Source organism: Triturus cristatus, chromosome 6 (genome assembly GCF_964204655.1).
Source record: "Triturus cristatus chromosome 6, aTriCri1.1, whole genome shotgun sequence".
In the NCBI taxonomy this organism is placed as follows: Eukaryota; Metazoa; Chordata; class Amphibia; order Caudata; family Salamandridae; genus Triturus; species Triturus cristatus.
In genome coordinates this window covers 1,019,747,583-1,019,768,547 of record NC_140589.1, presented here as the reverse complement: position 1 = coordinate 1,019,768,547, position 20,965 = coordinate 1,019,747,583, and the positions used below count along the sequence as shown (strand labels likewise).

Genomic DNA, 20,965 nt, shown 5'->3' with positions numbered 1-20,965 from the left:
ATCACACCAGAAAGTCCTGGAGGACAGAACGGCCAAAGAAGCTATCCCTCCGGACTTGGCTGTCAAGGCAATAATGCCTGGCAAACGTGTGTAGCGAAGCCCACGTTGCCGCCTGACAGATGTCCTGCAAAGGGACACCCGTCCCAAAGCAGTAGTAGCCGCTGTGGCCCGAGTAGAATGGGCGCGCAGCCCAACAGGAGGGTCCTTTTTTGCCAAGGAGTAACAAATTTTGATGCACAAAACGACCCACCGAGAGATGGTCCGTTTGTGCACAGCTTTCCCCTTCTTAGCACCCACGTATCCAACGAAAAGTTGGTCGTCCACCCGGAACTGTTTCGTGCGGTCCAAATAAAAGGAGAGCGCACGTTTTGGGTCCAGACGGTGGAGCCTCTCTTCCTCTTTGGAAGGATGCGGAGGCGGAAAGAAGGTGGGCAAGGTGACAGACTGCCCAAGATGAAATGGAGTCACCACTTTCGGAAGAAAGGAGGGACGAGGCCGAAGGACAACCTTGTCTGGATGAACAGAGAGAAAGGGAGGCTTTGAAGATAAAGCCTGGAGCTCACTCACCCGTCTAGCCGAGGTGATGGCTACCAGAAAAGCAGTCTTAAGCGTCAGCAGACGAAGAGGACAATTATGAAGAGGCTCAAAGGGAGCACACATTAGAAATGTGAGAACAAGATTCAAGTCCCACTGAGGCATTACAAAAGGGACAGGAGGGAACGTGTGAGTAATGCCTTTTGGAAAGCGTGTAACAGGGGACTTGAAAAGAGAAGGCTGATCAGGAAGCCGCAAGAAGGCAGAGATGGCAGCAAGATAACCTTTCAGGGTGCCCAGGGCAGAGCCCTGCCGGGCCAAAGAAAGAAGAAAGAGGAGAACCTCAGAAAGAGGGGCGGAAAGGGGATCCACAGCCTTTGCTGTGCACCATGCCACAAATTTGTTCCACCGGCAGGCGTATACCGTCTTTGTGGAGGGACGCCTGGCTGCCAGAATGATATCACAGACTTCAGGAGGCAAGTCAAATGGCATCAACTGCCGCCGCTCAATCTCCACGCATGGAGGTGGAGGCTGGACAGGTTCGGGTGGAGGACCGTCCCCTGCTGCTGCGACAGAAGATCCTCCCGAAGGGGCAGACGTATCGGAGGATCGGTCAACTTACTGAGTAGCTCGGGATACCAGTAACTTCGTGCCCAATCCGGAGCCACCAAGATGACTTGGGCCCGGTCGTGCCTGATCTTCTTCAGCACTCTGGGCAGAAGTGGTATAGGCGGAAAGGCGTACAACAGACCGCAGCTCCACTCGTGACGAAAAGCGTCGCCGAGCGAGTGCCGCCTTGGAAATTCCAACGCGCAGAACTGCTGACATTGCGCGTTCTCTTCGGTGGCGAATAGATCTAACCAAGGCTCTCCCCACTGCTGAAAGAGACCTTGCGCCACTTCGGAGTTCAGACGCCATTCGTGATCCATCATGCACCGGCGGCTGAGTTCTTCTGCTCTGGCGTTCAGAGAGCCCGCCAGATGTTGAACCACTAGGGTGACGCCCTGGTGTTCCAGCCATGTCCAGAGGCGCAGAGCCTCTTGACAAAGGGTCCACGACCCCACCCCGCCCTGTTTGTTGCAATACCACATGGCGGTGGTGTTGTCCGTGAACACCTGCACGACACTTCCCCTGACAGAGGGAAGGAAGGCTTTCAGTGCAAGTCGGATCGCTCTCAACTCCAACAGGTTGATGTGGAGACGAGACTCCGCCGGAGACCAGAGGCCTCTGATCTCCGCCTCTCCCATATGGCCACCTCATCCCAGGAGGGACGCATCCGTCACTACGACATGCTCCGGTTGGGGAAGGGAGAGGCTCTTGCCATTGACCCAATCGCGGTCCGTGAGCCACCACTGCAACTGCTGTGCAGTGCCCTACGAGATCAAGACATGGTCGGACAGGTTGCCATGATGCTGGGCCCACTGAAACTTCAGGTCCCACTGCAGAGCCCGCATGCGCCGCCTGGCGTGATGCACTAGTAGGATGCAGGAGGCCATCAGCCCCAGAAGCCGCAACACTAGCCTGACCGAAACCCAGGATAGAGGCCGAAAGATGGGAATCAGGGCCTGTATATCCCGGACCCGCTGTTCCGGTGGATGGACCCGGAACTGCGCCGAATCGAGAAACGCTCCGATGAAGAGGAGCTTCTGAGAGGGACTCAGGTGTGACTTCGGCACGTTGATGGAAAATCCCAGCAAATGCAGGAGATCCGCCGTAGTCTGGAGGTGGGAAACGACTGCTTGGGGCGAGCCCGCCTTCAACAACCAGTCGTCGAGATAGGGGAAGACTGGAACCCCTGATCTGCGCAGATGAGCTGCGACCACCGCCATCACTTTCGTGAACACCCGAAGGGCACTGGTGAGGCCGAAGGGGAGCACGGTAAACTGAAAGTGCTCTTGGCCCACCGTGAACCGCAGGTAACGCCAGTGGGCCGGCAGGACGGGGATGTGGAAATATGCGTCCTGCAAGTCCAACGCTACCATCCAGTCTCCGGGGTCTAGGGCAGCTAGAACCTGAGCCAGAGTCAACATCTTGAACCTTTCCTTCCGGAGGAAGGCATTGACGTTCCGGAGGTCCAAGATAAGGCGTAGGCCCCCTTTGCCCTTCTTGGGAACCAGAAAGTAGTGGGAATAACAACCACGACCTACTTCTGGGCTCGGAACGCGCTCGACGGCCCCCTTGGCCAAGAAGGCCGAAACTTCCTCGTGGAGAAGATTCAAATGATCCCCCGAGATACGGTGGTGCTGCGGTGGCATGGCTGGAGGGGTCGTCTCGAAGGGGAGGGAGTAGCCCCTTCGGACGATTTGCAGCACCCACCTGTCCGATGTGATGGACCGCCAGTGGAGCAGGTGATGGCGAACTCTGCCGCCCACTGGCGTGGAATGGGCCTGAAAGCTCGGACTAGGAAGGCTTTGAGGCGGATGCTGCCGGGGTGGATGTGGGCTGACCTCGTCGTCCTCCAGAACCGCCTCGGCGGAAACCACGTCCGCGACCGCGCGCAGGTTGGTTCTGCGGCTGGTGGCTAGGCGCACGTGAGAAGGCACCCCTTCCTTGGCCACGAAAGGGGCGAAAGGCGGAAGTTTGCGACCGCGGGGCCGAGAGGCCCAAGGACTTGGCCGTAGCCCGGGAGTCCTTAAAGCGATTCAGCGCACTGTCCGCTTTCTCGCCGAAGAGGCGTTTGCCATCAAAGGGCATGTCCATGAGAGTGCTCTGGACATCGCCCGAAAATGACGTGGACCGCAGCCAGGCGGGACGTCGAAGCGCCACTGTGGTAGAAATGGCCCTACCCAGCGAGTCCGTAGTGTCAAGCCCACATCGGATAGCATGTCGCGCTGCATCCCTCCCATCGGCCAGAGCCTGGGTAAGTCGTGTCCGGACCTCCTCCGGACACAGGGGCAGCACGTCCTCCACTGCATCCCACAGAGAGTGGGAATAACGGTCCAAGAGACAGGCGGTGTTCAAGGACCGCAGGCCCAAACTAAGGGAGGAGAACAGCTTCTTGCCAAACTGTTCCAGTCTCTTGGAATCCTGGTCCGGCGGGGCGGTCGGGAAGGAGGAATGGGAGGTAGAGGCCTGGATAACCAGGCTCTAAGGGGTAGGGTGTTGGGACAGAAAACTGGGGTCGCCCGGAGCAGGGCGGTGGCGCCTGGCGACGTTCCTATCCACAGGAGGAACTGTGGAGGGCTTGGACCAGGTGCCCTGCAGAACGTCAATGAGGGCCTCATTGAATTGCAGCAGAGGCTCAGTGGAGCTTGCTGCAGACTGAAGCACCTCAGTAAGGACGTTAGTCCTCACAGCCACGGCAGGCAGCTCGAGCCCAAGGGCTGCGGCCGCCTTGCGCAGCACCACAGAGAAAGCAGCGCCCTCCTCCGAAGCCACAGTCGGAGGAGAGACGAATCCAGTGTCTGGAGAGGTATCCAGGCCACTGGCCTCCCCCAGCTCATCTGCCCAGTTCTGTGACAATTGAGCCTGAACGGCCATAGGATCCTCAGATCCCTCCCAGTTGTCCCCATCATCCGATTCCTGGTATACAGGAGGAAGGAGCGGAGCCGGGCGATCGACATAATGTGTCTCCAGCGGCGCCGAACGCGGCGTCCATCGACGCCGTACCGGCGCCGGGCCCGGAGCGGGGCTGAACTGGGGCTCGACGTCGAGCGGAGTCGACGTCGGCGTCGGTGGTGGTACCGGTGTCGACGCCGGCAGAGGAGGCGTTACGAGGTCGACCGGCGTCGGCGGGGACTCGGGAACGGGTCCCTCGGGCGCTTGCGGCGTCGAGGCCGGAGCCGTCAACGGCACCGGGGCCGGAGCCACCGGCAGGCAAGGCAGCCCAGTCGGGTCCGCGGGGCCCGAAGGCGCGCCAGCGGACGTCGACGGCGGAGCCAGACTCCTCATGGCCGAGAGGAAGGCACTGACTTCCGCCGGCGTCGCGTCAGTCCCAGGGACCGGAGGGTATGGGGACTTGCGCGGCGCCTGCGGCTCCGCCGGAGCCGCGGGGGTGGAACCACCCTGACCCTCGGCCGAGTTGCGCGACCGGCGAGGGGAGTCCGAAGAGCGGTGTCGCCTCTTGGACTTCTTGGAATGCTTCGACTTACCCGAAGACTTGGATCCCGACGACCGATGGTGATGTCGGCTGCGGCTCCGCGACCGACCGATCCTTGGACCTCCTCTTGGACCGGGATCGAGAGGCGCGCGGAGCCGAGTGGCGAATCTCGAGAAGCTTACGGGACCGCTCCCGTCTAGCCTTCGAGGTCAGGGCCTTGCAGTCCGAGCACGACTCCGCGTCGTGGTCGAGGCCCAAGCAGTAAAGGCACCGGCGGTGATGGTCCGTAACCGACATCAAGCGGTTGCAGTCCGTACAGGCCTTAAAACCAGGCATCCTACCGGCACCGGAGTCGTTAGACAAGATCAAAAAGGATCAAAAAAGTTAGTCAAAAATTGACTAAAAGGGGTAGCTCTCCCGGATCTGCGCTTACTGGCGCGGAAAAAAGAAGAACTGACTTCGGCGCGCGAGGGCGGCGTCTAAGTACTCCGACGACGTCATTCCGGCGCACGACGCCGACGACGGACGCAGAGCCGCAGACGACGCCTAGCGACGCGCAAAGGGTATTGCTGACGAAAAATCTTCCGGATCCAGTCTGACGCCTGGGGATATTCTAAGGTGAGGAATCTAACTAACGTGTTTCTTTCAGATACACGTATTTTTTGTGTATTTGCAGTTTTATATAGTGCAGACTTGTCAGGTATTGGAGTGCTTTACATGAGCATTGGTTACATCACACAAGATCAAATTCATTTTGGTTGTAGACATGGGGAGATCAAGTGATTTGACCAGAATCACAGAATGTTGAGCTGAAGCAGAAACTCCAACCTGGTTCCCCCGTTGCAAAGTCTGCAGCTCTGGAAGTAACACCTCATCCTCTCACCTAGGTGCAACATTTAATCAAGTGGTCAACTGGATAAAAAACAAAGATTACAATTAATTTAAAAGTTCTTTGTCGCTATTTGAAAACTCAGAAAATATGTCCTCATTTTTATTTTTTAGAGCACTAACCATAATTTTGATGCAAATAATACCCTCTCATATATGTAATTTCTAAAGGAAATGCTCTGGGTATTACAGTTTTGATTACATCAAGATGACGTCAGGCGTTCCACACTTTTGTAATAAATATAGAATGATAGCAATCTAGTTGTTGATTGGGATACTGTTGAGAGGCAGAAGCCAGGGGCACGGACTCTGAAAATTGAAGGCAGGTAGGAGAGTGCAGAGGCAACAATTTGACTACACTGGGCAGGCAGGAAGGGCAGTGGCAGCACAACAGTCTATGGAGGGCAGTGGAAAGGGGGGCAGGGGCAACAAACCAACAATACAGGATTGGCAAGAGAGGCAGTGGCAATATAATAGACCATTGTGGGAGAAGGAAGAGGCAGTGGTAGTACAACCATACATGCCAACAGACCCGTTTCAGCGGGGAAACGTCCAATGTTTTAAGCTCAAATTGGCTTTATTTGATCTGTCTCCTGTCTACAATCTCCTCTTTTTCAAAGTAACTCAAAGGGGAAAATCAATACCCCAGTTTTTTTTCAAAATCTCCCTCTTACCAAGTTCAAAATGTTCGCAAGTATGGTACATTGGATCATGGTAGGCAGGAGGAATGGGAGTAGGGACATGGACTCGGATAACAGAGGACAGGAGGGACATGGAGAGGTGCACCAAACTGACCCTAAAGGGCAGGCATCAGGGTTTGCAGCAGCACAATACACCACACAGAGCATGCAGGACGGGAGTGCAGCACAACAATCCATAGAAAGCAATAGGGAGGGGACAGGACCATGCACATGGACAACAGAGAACAGAGGGGAAAGAGGTAATGGTAGCTAGCTGACCATAATGGACAGACAGGAGAAAAAGCTGCAGCATAACAGACCATAAAGGGCAGGGGGGACGGATCAGGGGCATTACAATGGAACAGACAAGCCAGGAGGGAGGGAATAGGGGCAGGCACATGGAAACAGAGGGCTGGGGGCAAGAGGGCAGGGCAGGAGCAGCAAGATGACCATGGAGGTCAGGCAGGATGGGCACTAGAAACAAGACACACCATGGAGAGCAACAATGAGACTATGATGGCATACAAACAGAACATGGAGGGAAGGTGGGAGGGGGTCAGGGGCAGCTAGATGACCACACAGGGAAGGTGGGAGGGGCCATGGCAGCACAGAAGACCATGCATGGCAAGCGGGAGGGTTAGTGGCAGCACAATGGCTATGATGGGCAAGAAGGAGGGTGCAGGGGCATGCACAAAGGACCACGGAGGATAGAAGGGAGGGTCAGGACCTGGGCACATAAAAGAGAGTTCAGGGGAAGGGGCCTCACAACAGACCGCGCGGGGCAGGCAGGAGGAGCAGTTGCAGCACAACAGACAAGGGAGGGCAGAAGGGTGTGGCAGTAAAATGGACCATGGAGGACAGGAGGAAGGGGATAGGGGCATGGCATGTGGACAGGCAGGGTGGAGGTGGCAGGGACAGGTTACAGTCATCTGACAATGCTATGCAGGTGGGAGGGGAGTGGCAGCTCAACAGAACACTCAGAGTAGATAGGAGTGGCAGGTCCATGGAACATGGTGGGCAAAAAGGATGGAGCAGGGGCATGCACAAAGACATCGGAGGGCAGGGGGAAGGAGAATAGGGGCAGCAAGCTAAGCACAGAGCTAAGCAGGAGGTCAATGATGGGCCATAGAATTGGGCAATGGCGGGCAGGAGGAGTGGACTGGTACATCATGCTAAATGGAGGGCAGTGGCAGCACATCAGACCATGCATGGCAGGAGGGAGGAGGCTAGTCCATGGATTCAGACAACAGAGGATAGGGAGGAGGGGGATGGGGCAGCAAGCTAACTGTTCAGAGAAGGTGGGTATTAGGAACTTTATTGTTTTTAAAATGTGTGTCTGTGCGAACTACTTAAAATATGAACAAGTATGCAGCATAATCTCACTTTTATTCAGGAAGAAGAGGACGTTTGTGACTGTGACTCCGGGCTCACTTGGCAGAAACACCCCCTGACCCTCCACCCTCATCGCAAAATGTAATGGCCGTAAAAAGGGTAGGTTGACGTAGTGTTATATAGAACATAGTCCTGAGAGCACGATTGAAAATGAAAACTAGATATAGTATATGGTATAAACTATGCACCAAAAAGTGTGATATAAGATGAACCGGGGCGTGAAATATAATATGCAATACATTGTGCGCAATGACAGATTCATTGGAGAGCGCGAGATAGCACAGGCACTGGCGCGTGCCATGTGATATGCGCCTTGGAGTGCAATATGCACAGGGCAGTGTTGTGTAACCTAACTAGTCTCTAAAGTTGTAATATAAAATATGTGCTGGGGAGTGTAACGTTGCATATGCACTGTGACAAAGATATAGATCCCAGATTGTAATATGTATGGCATAGCGCGTTATAACAAAGGCATCGAGGAAGGCACGTTAGATGGGGCAATATAACCTGTGCGAAGGCAAGTGTGGCATGACATATTCACGGGGTGGTGTTACAGTGCACATGGGCTAGAGAGTGTCATAGCATACGCACTAGCTGGTGGAATACAACACTCGGCGGGCACTGGTGGGTGCAACACAGAATTGCGCTCAGCCAGGAGCACACTGTGATTCTCAAGTGAGGTTCGTCTCCTTTCCAGAGAGTAAAATAAAAAGTATTACACATCCGGCGGTGGATGTGTGTTTTATTAACTGTGAGTAGGGTTTCTTGCATAGTTTGGTCGAATTTTTGTCGAATCTCCTTTGAATGGCTTGGTGTGCGTGTGTATTAAAAGTGCCCGTCAATACCTACCCACGTTTGTACAAATAAACGACAAGGGTGTCTACTTGGAGAGTACCCACCGGCGGGGGTGCCGGGATTAGGCACTGTAGGGCGTCAGACACGTCAGAGCTTCACTAGCGGTGTAAATACATTCCACGTGGATTCATTGTATGCATAGTCGCCTTTTAATGAATATCACGCAAATCGTCATGGTGATAGGTACATACGGTTTGTCCAGCATGTCCTAGGTGTTTCTATAAATATAAATTTGTAAAAAATAATAAAAAGACAAAGGCCGGCCCCGGGGGATGGGGTCCCCGGGGCCATAAGTGGCCTGAGGAGGAGGGCAACGCAGCTCCCCTCCTAAAGAATTAGAAAAAAAAAAAAAAAAGGCCATGACCCGGAGGTTGGGGTCCCCGGGCCGATTAAGGCCTTGGGAGTGCCAAATTAATTTTTTCAACAAAAAAAATTAGGGTTCAGGCCCTGGGGGATGGGGTCCCCAGGGCCAATAAATTAGAAAAAGAAGGGGGGCCACACAGCCCGCCTTCTTAAAAAAATTAAATAAATAAAAGACCGGCATCGCGCCGGAGGCCACGCACCCTCCTTGCAGCACTCTGCAAACGCACCCCCTGGCCAGTTGTAAGTTGGGGAATTAATTCCCCTTCAATACTGAGGGTCCGTGAGGGCCAACTAGCCCAACAGGTATCTCCAGTATGCGCCAGGGAGCTGCGTTGCAGACAGGTGTTCTGAGGCCACGCCCCTTTTTACACCTCTATGCAACGCAGCTATGTGGCGCTTACTGGAGATACCTGAAGGGCTAGTTTGACCCTAGGGACCCTTAGGATTCAAGGGGGCTTAATCTCTCAACTTAGAACGGTCACAGGGCGCGTTTACACAGTGGTGGAGGGAGGGGACGGGGCCTGAGGTGACCTGTGCAAACACGCCCTGTGGAGCGTTGTAAGTTGGGGAAATAATTCCCTTTCAATCCTGAGGGACCCTGGGGGCCAACTAGCCCACCAGGTGCTTCCAGTAAGCGCCACTGCTCTGCGTTGCAGAGAGGTGGTGCAGGCCGTGCCCCTTTTTACACCTCTCTGCAATGGCGCCTACTGGACGTACCTAGTGGGCTATTTTGCCCCTAGGAACCCTCAGGAGTCAAGGGGACTTAATCTCCCAACTTAAATGGCCACAGGGCGTGTTTACACAGTGGGGAAGGGAGGGGACGGGGCCTGAGGTGACATGTGCAAACACGCCCTGTGGCGCGTTTTAAGAGGTAGTTTTAATCCCCTGCCCTATTATATACTAGGGGCTTACAGAGGAGGTCATGCTAATCACAGGGCTACCCCAATGCATAGTGTTCCCTAGTGTATGTAGGTGTTTTCCCTGTATTTTGAGTGTCTTTTAACATAGCACTGGCTCTAGGACTGGTTAGTCAGACTCGGTTACCACCAGTATCCGTCTGAAAAAGTTGAGGGTACAGGATGATTTTCAACAAGGCTTCTTTCTGCTCTTCTGTTTGTTCTTTCTGCACGTTATCCTTCCTGCACTTTTCTTCGTCTTTGAGGACTTCTGTTGCTTCTTTCTGCACTTCTTTTTTTTCTTTCTGTGCGTTTGTTCTTCTTTCTTCACATGTCCTATCTCTGTAGGCATAGTTAGAAATTAGCATTTAAAAAACCTTTGAAATTCACTGAAAAAACCATAGGTTTCAGGCACGTTATAGTTAGGAATTAGCATTTAAAAAACCTTAGAAATTCACTGAAAAAACCATAGGTTTCAGGGGCGTTATAGTTAGCTGGACTTTTCACTTGTACAAAACCATTGAAGGTCCCCCGTTATAGTTAGTTCAGCTAACTATAACTCGCGCGCCCGCAATGCACTGCTGATGACGTCACATATTACATCACTCATGACATGGTCAGTGACATCACCGATGACATCTTGAATGACATCACTGATGACCATGTCATGAGTGATGTAATATGTGACGTCATCAGCAGTGAATTGCGGGCGCGCGAGTTATAGTTAGCTCAACTAACTATAACAGGGGACTTTCAATGGTTTTGTACGAGTCAAAAGTCCAACTAACTATAACGTCTCTGAAACCTATGGTTTTTTCAGTGAATTTCTAAGGTTTTTTAAATGCAAATTCCTAACTATAACGTGCCTGAAACCTATGGTTTTTTCAGTGAATATATATATATATATATATATATATATATATATGAAAAATATTTACAGTTTACAGAAAAACACATTCACTGGATGTTGTCCTCAGTGATGTCATTTGAGATTTCATCAGTGATGTCATGAGTGATGTCACTGACCATGTCATGAGTGATGTAATATGGGACATCATCAGCAGTGCATTGCGAGCGCGCGGGTTATAGTTAGCTCAACTAACTATAACAGGCGAATTTCTCTAGTTTTATAGGAGTCAAATGTCCAACTAACTATAACGTCTCTGAAACCTATGGTTTTTTCAGTGAATTTCTAAGGTTTTTTTAAATGCTAATTTCTAACTATAACGTCCCTGAAACCTATGGTTTTTTCAGTAAATATATATCAAACTGAAATGTTAACACTGCATGCATGTGAATCCATAAACGATTCAAGGCTGAAGAAAAAGTAACTTGCCTGTAACTAGGGTTCTCCAGCGTTGGTATCGTTCATATATTCACATGCAGCCCATCCTCCTCTCTGAATAAAGGTTCCCCTCAGATACTGCCTCTATGGTTCGTTCTTTTTCACTCTTGTGCCACAAAATCTGAGGGGGTAAGTCTTCTGTGAGGGGTGAGGAAGAGAGCACCTGTTCCAAAGGGCCGAAACTTCAGCCAATGATGTTGAGGTGGATATGCTAACAAAATGGGAACTGCATATGGCCTTTACAGCTGTCACAGCCTTTTACTGACATTGTAGAGTTACTAAGGGACTCCCACTTCAAAATAGAATGATTCAAATATTTCAATCTATAAAAGATCCAATGCTGATGAACAAATATGGTACAAACAAAAAGTGTTACCCAGAGGGGGGCTTGGCCAAGTGCCTAAGATTAGGGATGCATTTTAACGCACTCCTCACCCTATCCCCCGTTTATTCTGAACATCGTTGCATCTCGCCGGCAATCTTGTCACCACAAATGTGGAGGATGTGAGCAGGGTGGGGGAGCCTGAACGTGTGGGACTAGCAGAAACAGTGCCCTGGAGGGTGCTCCACGCGGGAGCTCCGGCCCCCAATTGCTCCTTCCCCCGAGTCCTCTCCCTCGCTACGGGCTTTGAGCTAGGTTCTTCGCCCCTCTGCCACAGGGGCGGGGCACCTGCTGGACACTGCAGTGGTGCCTGAGCCTGGAGCAGAGGCGTGCGGGGCTCCGCGGATGGCGGCCTGCTCCAACACCAAGTCTCGTGCCTTGTTGGGAGCCGGGGGCTGGGACCCCCGCCCCACTGCCATTTCGGGAAGTCCTTGGCCAGGCGCCGGCAGGCACCCTTGCCTGGAGCAGCAACCGGAGGAACATACCAGACGACGCACAGGGCACGCTCAGGTCGGAGCAGCCTCGAGAGAAAGCAGCCCAAAGCCAGTGTAAGACCGCTGTTTGGCTTTGGCCAAGTGAGAAGACACGGCTCTGGGCCTGGCATGCTACACCACAGACCCACGCTGATCTCTGCTGCTACTGTGCATACCTGACAAAATACTAACAGTAAAGGTAGACCTGCACGGCGAGCTGGTGGTGGTTGTCCTGTGGAGGGGGGGCACGGGAGTCGGTCGAGCCCAGGCCCCCAAGCAGGCTAGTCGCATGGGTGAAGGTGAGGCCAGTATCAGCACTACTATACTGGGGGGGCGCCAGCGTTAGTCTACCTAGGGCAGTACGGGGATCATATCGGGCCAGAGCTCACCCCTCCTTTTGCCTGCAATAACCTCTGGGTCCGCCGTGTGGGCGAGGTCTGGGGGCTGGTCGGACCTAGACTTCCCGGGTGGCGTATGGTGGGCGGTGGCGCAGTCTATGTTGACGCAAGATACCCACGCAGCGCGAGCAGTAGGCTGAGCAGAATCAGCCCGGGGGTTGCATCAGGCCCACGCTGTTCCCTCTCTCCCTGGATGTAGTGCCCGAGCAGACTGGAATTGCTGCTGGATCCTGGTCCCCGGGCTCACCTTTTTGCTGGCCTAGCACGCTTCTCTAGACTGACTTTGCTGTGGTCACTACCATTGAGGGCCTGGAAGTTTGTGCATGCGGGCAGGCCCTGGGTCTAAGGCGAGACGCAGCACATACTCCGATAATTCTGCCTGAGGAGGTGTTTTTTCCCCCCCTCCAACTGAACGGGCTTCATAACGAGATCAGAAAAGGTGCTGCCCAGGGTTCTGTTATAGCCTCGTTGCCCTCACTGTATGCTCATGCCATAGCAGGCCGCTTGAGGGAGAGGGGTGTCCTCAGTACTGCCATAACTTGCATCCTGCATCAGGGCCCCACGAGAATCTAGCCGCAGAGCGTAACTTGTTTATCTGGAGAGAAGCCACCCAGGGCACTTACCTTAGCACACGGGGCACTCTCGAGTGATTGCAGTTGCCTCCCTTTCTCTTGCAAACGCATCAGCAAGGACCACCACATAAACTGCTCCCTATGCCCAGCAACTGGCTATGGGCCGTCTTCGCTCTGCCACCCTTCAGAATGTTCCGCCTTAGGGTGTGACTGGGGGGTCACCCAGAGGAGTGGGGAAGTCTTCAGAGCCTAATAGATCAGACCTCTCAGCTAAGCTAGACTCGGTACTGGCTGCGGAACAGATAGGCACAGCACTGGACCAAACCTGTACCTCCCTTGAGGGCAGAATAGACAGCATCACATTAGACTTCACGCTCTTGCGGGCGGATCATCAGAAGCTGACTGAACGTATACATGAAGCTGAGGTTACACTTGCGGACCTACAACTCAAATCACACAACCACAGTGGAACCTTACAGGATCTGAATCCTTGAAGACAAGCTAGATGAGGCTGAGGGTTGCTCGCGTCGTAATAATGTGCGGGTGATCGACCTACCAGAAGGGACAGAGGGTTGAGATCCGGTGAGATACGCAGAGTCCTGGTTGAAAGAGTTACTTCCCCAAGGATCACTCCCCCCAGTTTGTTGTTTAACAAGCACACAGGGTTCCTGGTCGCAAGCCCCCTCCTGGGGCTAACCCAAGTCCCTTCCTCATATGTCTATTAAATGTCCAGGACCAGGTGGGAAGGAACCTGGGACCCAAGGTGCAAAATGGCTCAGTCTCCTCCTTCCCAGATTACACCGCCCAGGTGCAGAAGAGACGCACCAACTTTGGAGCAGTGAAACATCATCTGAGAGCCCAAGATCTACAATATTTGCTGCTATTCCCAGCCCTCCTCCGGGTATTTCATAATGGCACTGCTTGTTTCATCAACTCCCCCTCCGACGCTTGGGACTGGCTGGAGGAAAGTGGACTGGCAACTGCTTCTAGGCCGCAAGGAGACCGCTCAGTACTAAAGAGGCAAAGGGGCAGTCATCAGAGGGGCAGGGGATCACGGCGGCGGTCCTCGCCAATCAAAGCTCCAGACCCCGAGCAGATCCTTTCGGAACGCCAGGACGCTCTACATATTGCATCAACCCTTCAAACCATTAGATCACCTGCAGAGTCCATATCTTCACCTTCCAGATCCAGAGGAGATGCTGACTCCTTGCCGGCTTGGTCTGCTGAATTGGGCTCGCCTCGCCCCCCTGGATGTGACACCTCAAACATCGGACAATATTATTTAACTGCACTGTTTGTATTAGCTCCCACCTCAGATATAGATTGCATCTTCGCAGAAATATACAATTGTTCCTCATGCTCAGACTCTGGCGCCCCATGTCACACGCTCCTGTCACAATTTACATGCACAGACACTCCAGGATGCCAGTTCCTGACGTTACATGTTTGAGGGATAGGTCACTTGGAGCCTTCCCACTTTTACGCACTTCCTCTCACGATCAACATCTGACTAAGAATTATTTGCCATGGTTTAGCACACCGGTTTGGGTCAATCCCTGGTGGGGGTTCGCTCTCATGTAGTTTTAAGAATTAGTTGGAGTACTATTGTTTTTCCCCGTGAGGTTATTCCCCTTCCTAGTGACCCGAAGCCATTCCGCACGCATCCACGCAACACATCAGCTCTACTGGCTGGGTTCTACATATTTGCACTGATCACATGACAAACATTAACATCATCTCCTGGAACGTTGGGGGTATCCACACCCCTGCACCCAGGTATTCTAGCGATCTTAAACACTGATTATAAAATTTTGGCAAAGGCCCTCGCTAGCCAACTTGCACCCTATGTGCCCTCCTTATTGCACGTAGATCAGGATGTATTCGTTCCGGCCCGGAATACCTCGCTCAATCTCCGTTGCTACTTCAGAGTAGCAGAATATGCTCCTCTGGACTGGCCCCGCTCAGGCTGCCTGGTAACTGATCTCGAGAGAGCCTTCGACTCTCTTGAGTGAGACTATCTTTTTGCAGTATTGCCCAGGTTTGGCATAGGCTCTTCCTTTATCAATATGGTCAAGCTCCTATATGAGCGCCCAACGATACATGTGAAAACAGGGCCCTATATGTCGGACTCCATCCTTGTGGGCCGGGGGACTTGTCAGGGCTGTGCACTCTCCCCATTCCTCTTTTCTCTAGCAGTAGAGCCCCTGGCGGCGTACATCCGTGCACAAGTGGACATGGGTATCCCTCTGGGCGATGGTACTCATACAAATTATATGCCGAGATCTCCACTCCATCCCCTCATCACTAGATTCAGCACTTTTACTATTTGCCACCGTCTCAGGACTGAGGGTCAATGCGGCGAAGTCCATTCTATTCCTGTCCCCGTTGAACGCTTTAGACCCTGGGTTTTCACTGGGTGGGGTCCCAGTGGCATGGTGTATAGACTCCTTCCGTTACTTGGGTGTCCGGGTATATCGGAATAAAGCAGACCTATTTAACGGAAACATTGCCAGGGCCACCTCCTCTCTTTCCTCACAGATGGATTTCTGGAAAACTCTCCCGCTGTCCATATCTGATAGCGTGGCCCTTACGAAGATGGTGATCCTCCCACGACTGCTTGCTATTTCACCATTCTACCTCTCTACATCCCCCCCTCCTACTTCAACAAGTTGGAAACAACGGTCAGGGATTTTCTCTGGGGGATGTCTCGACACAGGGTCTCCATCAGGAAGCTTTATCTGCCAGCGGGACAGGGCGGACTCACAGTGCCTAATCTCGAGCACTATTATCTAGCCGCCCACCTGCAATGGGTATCCAGATGGCGAGCTTCACGTCAGCCATCGGATACGGCCACATTACAACCACAAATGTCGCTCCACATGTTTCACCCCTGTGCGAAGCCCAAGAAAACGAGCTCCTCATTACTGTCCATGACATACAAATGATACTGCAGAAGCCTATTTATCACATGTGACACCACATCATATGCCCTGTCTATTACCCTACTAGGGGCACCAAGGGGAGGGTTGCCTGCCACGTCAGCGGAGTTGCGCAGCTGGGAAGCGGTGGACATCCAGGACACTGGAGATCTCTTTAGCGATAGCACCTTAATCCCATATGCAGAACAAATTTTAGAGGAGGGTCTACCCCTGGGACATTTCCTATTGTACCGTGCACTCATAACTATACTCACAACTAGGTGGGGTAACTTAATGACAGAGCCACCCACGCACTATTTGATTCAGTACTTGCATATCATGGGGTAAGGGGGTTATTTGATACGTTTGTTTGCATTGTCAATCCGTCAACACACGGCGATCTCACTGGTCCCTCTAAAACAACATTGGGAAAACTACCTGGGACGTGCCCTTTCTGAGAAGAAATGGTTGGCAGTGCTAGAAGGCCGACACTCGTCACTCGCAACCAGCGCTTTCAGCAGATTTAATACTTCTTTCTACACCTAGTATACCTCTCTCCTGCCCAGATAAACAAGTATTTCCACTGCACTAACTCAGACTGCCCCAGATGCCATTTGCCCAATGCAGACCTACTGCACATGCTTTAGCACTGCCCTGCCTTGGGAGAGTACTGGATGACATAGCATCCACTTTGGCCCACTGCACTGAACTCAATATCCCTTTTCAATGGGAGGTGTATATTCTGCACCTCTTTAAGAGGAGTAAGAAAAACAGGGTCATCTCACGATTCTTGGACCTGGGCATAGTTACAGCAAAACGCCTGATCACTAAGAGATGGAAGGCGCCGGTAGCACCTCATGCGCTGGGCCTGGTGTCACTCATTGCTCAACTGGGCCAGGGCGGAGGGTGTGGCCCTGCAGTGGGAAGACCTGCTGGGAATTCGCAAGTTTCCCCTAGCTAGTGGTTGGGGGACTATTGTAAATGATCTTAAGAAGCTAGACATACCCACTGAGGATATACAAGAGGAGACTGAAGCCTAGGCAGCTCCAATGCCACAAATCGCTGTCGCCACTGCGATGACTCGGGTGAGGCAGCACCCCTTAATGTCTACACAGCCAGGTGTAACATAGCAACCTAACGCATACTGGAAGAAGATAAGCACCTGATGTAACACTTTGCGGCTATGGGTCACGGGTGGTTGGCCCCTCCCCTTCATTGAGTTATTCTGTCCTCATTGTTGATCCTTACGCCCACTGTTCAAAGATACATTGCACCACACGTAGTTCAGCACTGAACTGCATATCATGATGGTGGACTACACGGTTACTCCTTCATTCAGGTAACCTAACGTTCTGGGCTCCCTTAATCCCTCATTCACAACACATTGAATAGTTAATATAATCGCTGTATCATCAATAGTCGACATGCTAATGTATTCTTATCATTGTGTATGGGGTTGTTGACCTATTGTTGTGATGCAATGTTTTGAAAATTGAAAATGACAATAAAAAGATTTGAAGAAGTGTTACCCAGATCCTGAGATTTACAGAGTCACCCTATTAGAATGTTATGGTGAACCAATAAGAGCAGCTGTAGTAGAGTGTGCCAGCCACAGAGTAGAGTGCCATTGACAGGACACAAGCAAGAGAACTTGGATTACAGCATATATTCAAAACAGGCTAATTGTTTTAGAAGAGGTCTAGAATAAATCACGGGAACATGCATGCAAGGCACAAGGAGGCAGCAGGAGAGGAACTGTAGAGAGGAAAAAAAATCAAATCAATACAACATTACTCACCTATTGATGACAAAAGGGCATGCTACTAGCGAGAGAGTCCACACAGTAACAGTACAAAATGACCATATTAAGGATAAAAAAAAAAAGCAGAATTTGAATACCCAAATTATGTCAGCACCCTAGCCAGGCAGCACTGGTCAGAGCTTCAGGTATGGCTCTTTGGAACTTAAAAGCACCATTAAGGAGAAGTTATTTAATATCAGGCTCAATGCACCTCACCAGTAATTCAGTAAAGGCAACTTTGAAAGAAATCTCCAAGGGCCTCAAAGGAAGACCACCAACTAGAGCAGGCAGTACTAAGGCAACCGTCTCCTCAGATCAGAGGTGGCCATTATCGCCCCAATGAAAGGCAATCCACTGCAGGCATGTTGCACAAATGTGGCCCCTCCTCACTAGATGAGAATCGCTTGGACAAAATAATGAAGAATTATTAAAGGTAACAAAGGAAGAAATTAGGTATTGTTACAGTTTTTATGTAAGCACTGGCTGTGCAGCTAAAAGCCGAAGTAGAAAAGTACATGGGCTATTACTGGTTTAGGGACACTAGGACAGACCGACTATTAAACATATGGCAAAAGAAATGATTGGAACACAGGCACAGGAAAACAGAGTTCAGATGCTGTACTGATTTGGCAAATATTACATTGTGAAGAAAAGGTTGCAGTATTTTCCTGGAAAAGATATCGACTTAATCCTCAAAGGATCAAGACCACGCCATGTAATAGCTGGTACAACAGCATAATCACTACATAAACAATTAGCTTGGTTTCCATTTGGTAAACAATATAAGAACTTCATATATATTAAACAAATGTAAGTTTAAGGTAAAAACATACCTTAACTTCCTGGTTTTTGTAGTCTGCAGAATATTTCCCCCAGTTGAATTGAACATCTGCCTCATACTGTCATCAATAACATTTTCTGAAATGGAAATAAAGCTGAATTATTTACTAAAACTCTACACTGGATACAATGGCTCTATCCAGAAATTAAGCACCACCACATCCGAATACGAGTCCTGCAAGGCCACTCAGTTTACAAAGTTTTTTTATGGTAGGAAAACTGCAGTCTTGAAATTATGGGGAAAGGGGCAGGAGAGGAGTAATTGGTTGAGGAGCACAGTAATTCAAATGAGGGTATTAATACAGAAAAGGCTTTCATGTCTGTATGAAAGTCTGTATGAAACAGCAGCATAAAAAGCATTAGGGGTTTGCTGTACTGATCATATGGAAGGAGGCTGTTTGGGGAAGGTTAAATAGATGGAGGAGAGCAGAGTTTATTTCAGTAGAGGAAGAAAAGTCTGACTAGGATTAAGTAGATCAGTGAGCTGTTTAAAAAAAAAAAAAGAGAGAGAAATCAGGAAATAATTAACCATGAGAGGGAATTGAGCAAGTTTCCCTAAAAGAGCCCATAAGATTTGTATAGTTCACGGTAAGGAGTACATAGCGAGAAGAGATCGTTGAAGTATGCAGATGCTGCATGCTTACAGCCACAAGTAGAGCTCATAGGTCTTAAGTGTTGATGATCAAGTTTTAGTGCTGGTGGACCTAAGGTTGTAAAGGTAGGAAGGTGACGGAGTACCAACATGTAAAGGTACGAAAGACTGTTTATTGCAGATTTCTGGGTCATATTGAAGAAATCGAAAGCTGCCGAAAGAGTGATAGGGGGCTAAGTGGAAAGGCGATGGGCAGTTAGATGAGAAGCTATGTGGGTGCAAATTCACACTTCCGTAGAGTGATAAGGAGAGGTTTGGGAAGGACTCACAGTGACATGTGGATGAGAGTAGGATTAGAGAGGCAAAAGACCATGGTCAAAGGATGAGCGATGTAGACATAACCTGAATAAGTTGCGAAGCTTACCAAGTGAGGATTGAGAGGTGGAGGCTTCAGAGGGTGTGTGTGTGTGTGTGTGTGTGTGTGTGTGTGAGTGTGTGTGTGTGTGTGTGTGTGTGTGAGGGAGTGTGTGTGTGTGTGTGTGTGAGGGAGTGTGTGTGTGTGTGTGTGTGAGGGAGTGTGTGTGTGTGTGTGTGTGAGGGAGTGTGTGTGTGTGTGTGTGTGAGGGAGTGTGTGTGTGTGTGTGTGAGGGAGTGTGTGTGTGTGTGTGTGAGGGAGTGTGTGTGTGTGTGTGTGAGGGAGTGTGTGTGAGGGAGTGTGTGAGTGTGTGAGGGAGTGAGGGAGTGTGTGAGTGTGTGAGGGAGTGTGTGAGGGAGTGAGGGAGTGTGTGAGGGAGTGTGTGAGGGAGTGTGTGAGGGAGTGTGTGAGGGAGTGTGTGAGGGAGTGTGTGAGGGAGTGTGTGAGGGAGTGTGTGAGTGTGTGAGTGTGTGAGTGAGTGTGTGAGTGTGTGAGTGTGTGAGTGTGTGAGTGTGTGAGTGTGTGAGTGAGTGTGTGAGTGTGTGAGTGTGTGAGTGAGTGTGTGAGTGTGTGAGTGTGTGAGTGTGTGAGTGTGTGAGTGTGTGTGTGAGTGTGTGAGTGTGTGAGTGTGTGAGTGTGTGAGTGTGTGAGTGTGTGTGAGTGTGTGTGTGTGTGAGTGTGTGTGTGTGTGTGTGTGTGTGTGTGTGTGTGTGTGTGTGTGTGTGTGTGTGTGAGTGTGTGAGTGTGTGAGTGTGTGAGTGAGTGAGTGAGTGAGTGAGTGAGTGAGTGTGTGAGTGTGTGAGTGAGTGAGTGAGTGAGTGAGTGAGTGAGTGAGTGAGTGAGTGAGTGTGTGAGTGTGTGAGTGTGTGAGTGTGTGAGTGTGTGAGTGTGTGAGTGTGTGAGTGTGTGAGTGTGTGAGTGTGTGTGTGAGTGTGTGTGTGTGTGTGTGTGTGTGTGTGTGTGTGTGTGTGTGTGTGTGTGTGTGTGTGTGTGTGTGTGTGTGTGTGTGTGTGAGTGTGTGAGTGTGTGAGTGTGTGAGTGTGTGAGTGTGTGAGTGTGTGAGTGTGTGAGTGTGTGTGTGAGTGTGTGTGTGTGTGTGTGTGTGTGTGTGTGTGTGTGTGTGTGTGTGTGTGTGTGTGTGTGTGTGTGTGTGTGTGTGTGAGTGTGTGAGTGTGTGAGTGTGTGAGTGTGTGTGTGTGTGTGTGTGTGTGTGTGTGTGTGTGAGTGAGTGTGTGTGTGAGTGTGTGTGTGTGTGTGTGTGTGTGTGTGTGTGTGTGTGTGTGTGTGTGTGTGTGTGTGTGTGTGTGTGTGTGTGTGTGTGTGTGTGTGTGTGTGTGTGTGTGTGTGTGTGTGTGTGTGATATCAAAAGGATTTGTGAAAGCAGGACTTAAGTCCTTAAGTTATGGCATTTACAGTTTTCATTTTCTTACAAATTTGACCTCAGCGTTATATAGGTAAATAGACCAATTCTTTCTATAAACAAAACGCTCTATCTGTTCAGAAGGAGTATCATTACCGGTTACAAAAATAAATTGATAACTTTGATCATTCATTTTGATTACTTGACATACATGCTAATAAC

The 20,965-nt window shown here is 50.9% G+C and overlaps 1 protein-coding gene across 1 annotated transcript in view; it reads right to left on the bottom strand.

The window, feature by feature from the left end:
* Positions 1-20,965, bottom strand: part of BUB1 (BUB1 mitotic checkpoint serine/threonine kinase) — an 850,308-nt gene that overhangs the window by 507,709 nt on the left and 321,634 nt on the right. Inside the window, exon 17 of the mRNA XM_085611813.1 lies at positions 18,370-18,454. Within this exon, the coding sequence (XP_085467939.1) occupies positions 18,370-18,454 (85 nt within the window). The remainder of the gene's footprint in view (positions 1-18,369; positions 18,455-20,965) is intronic.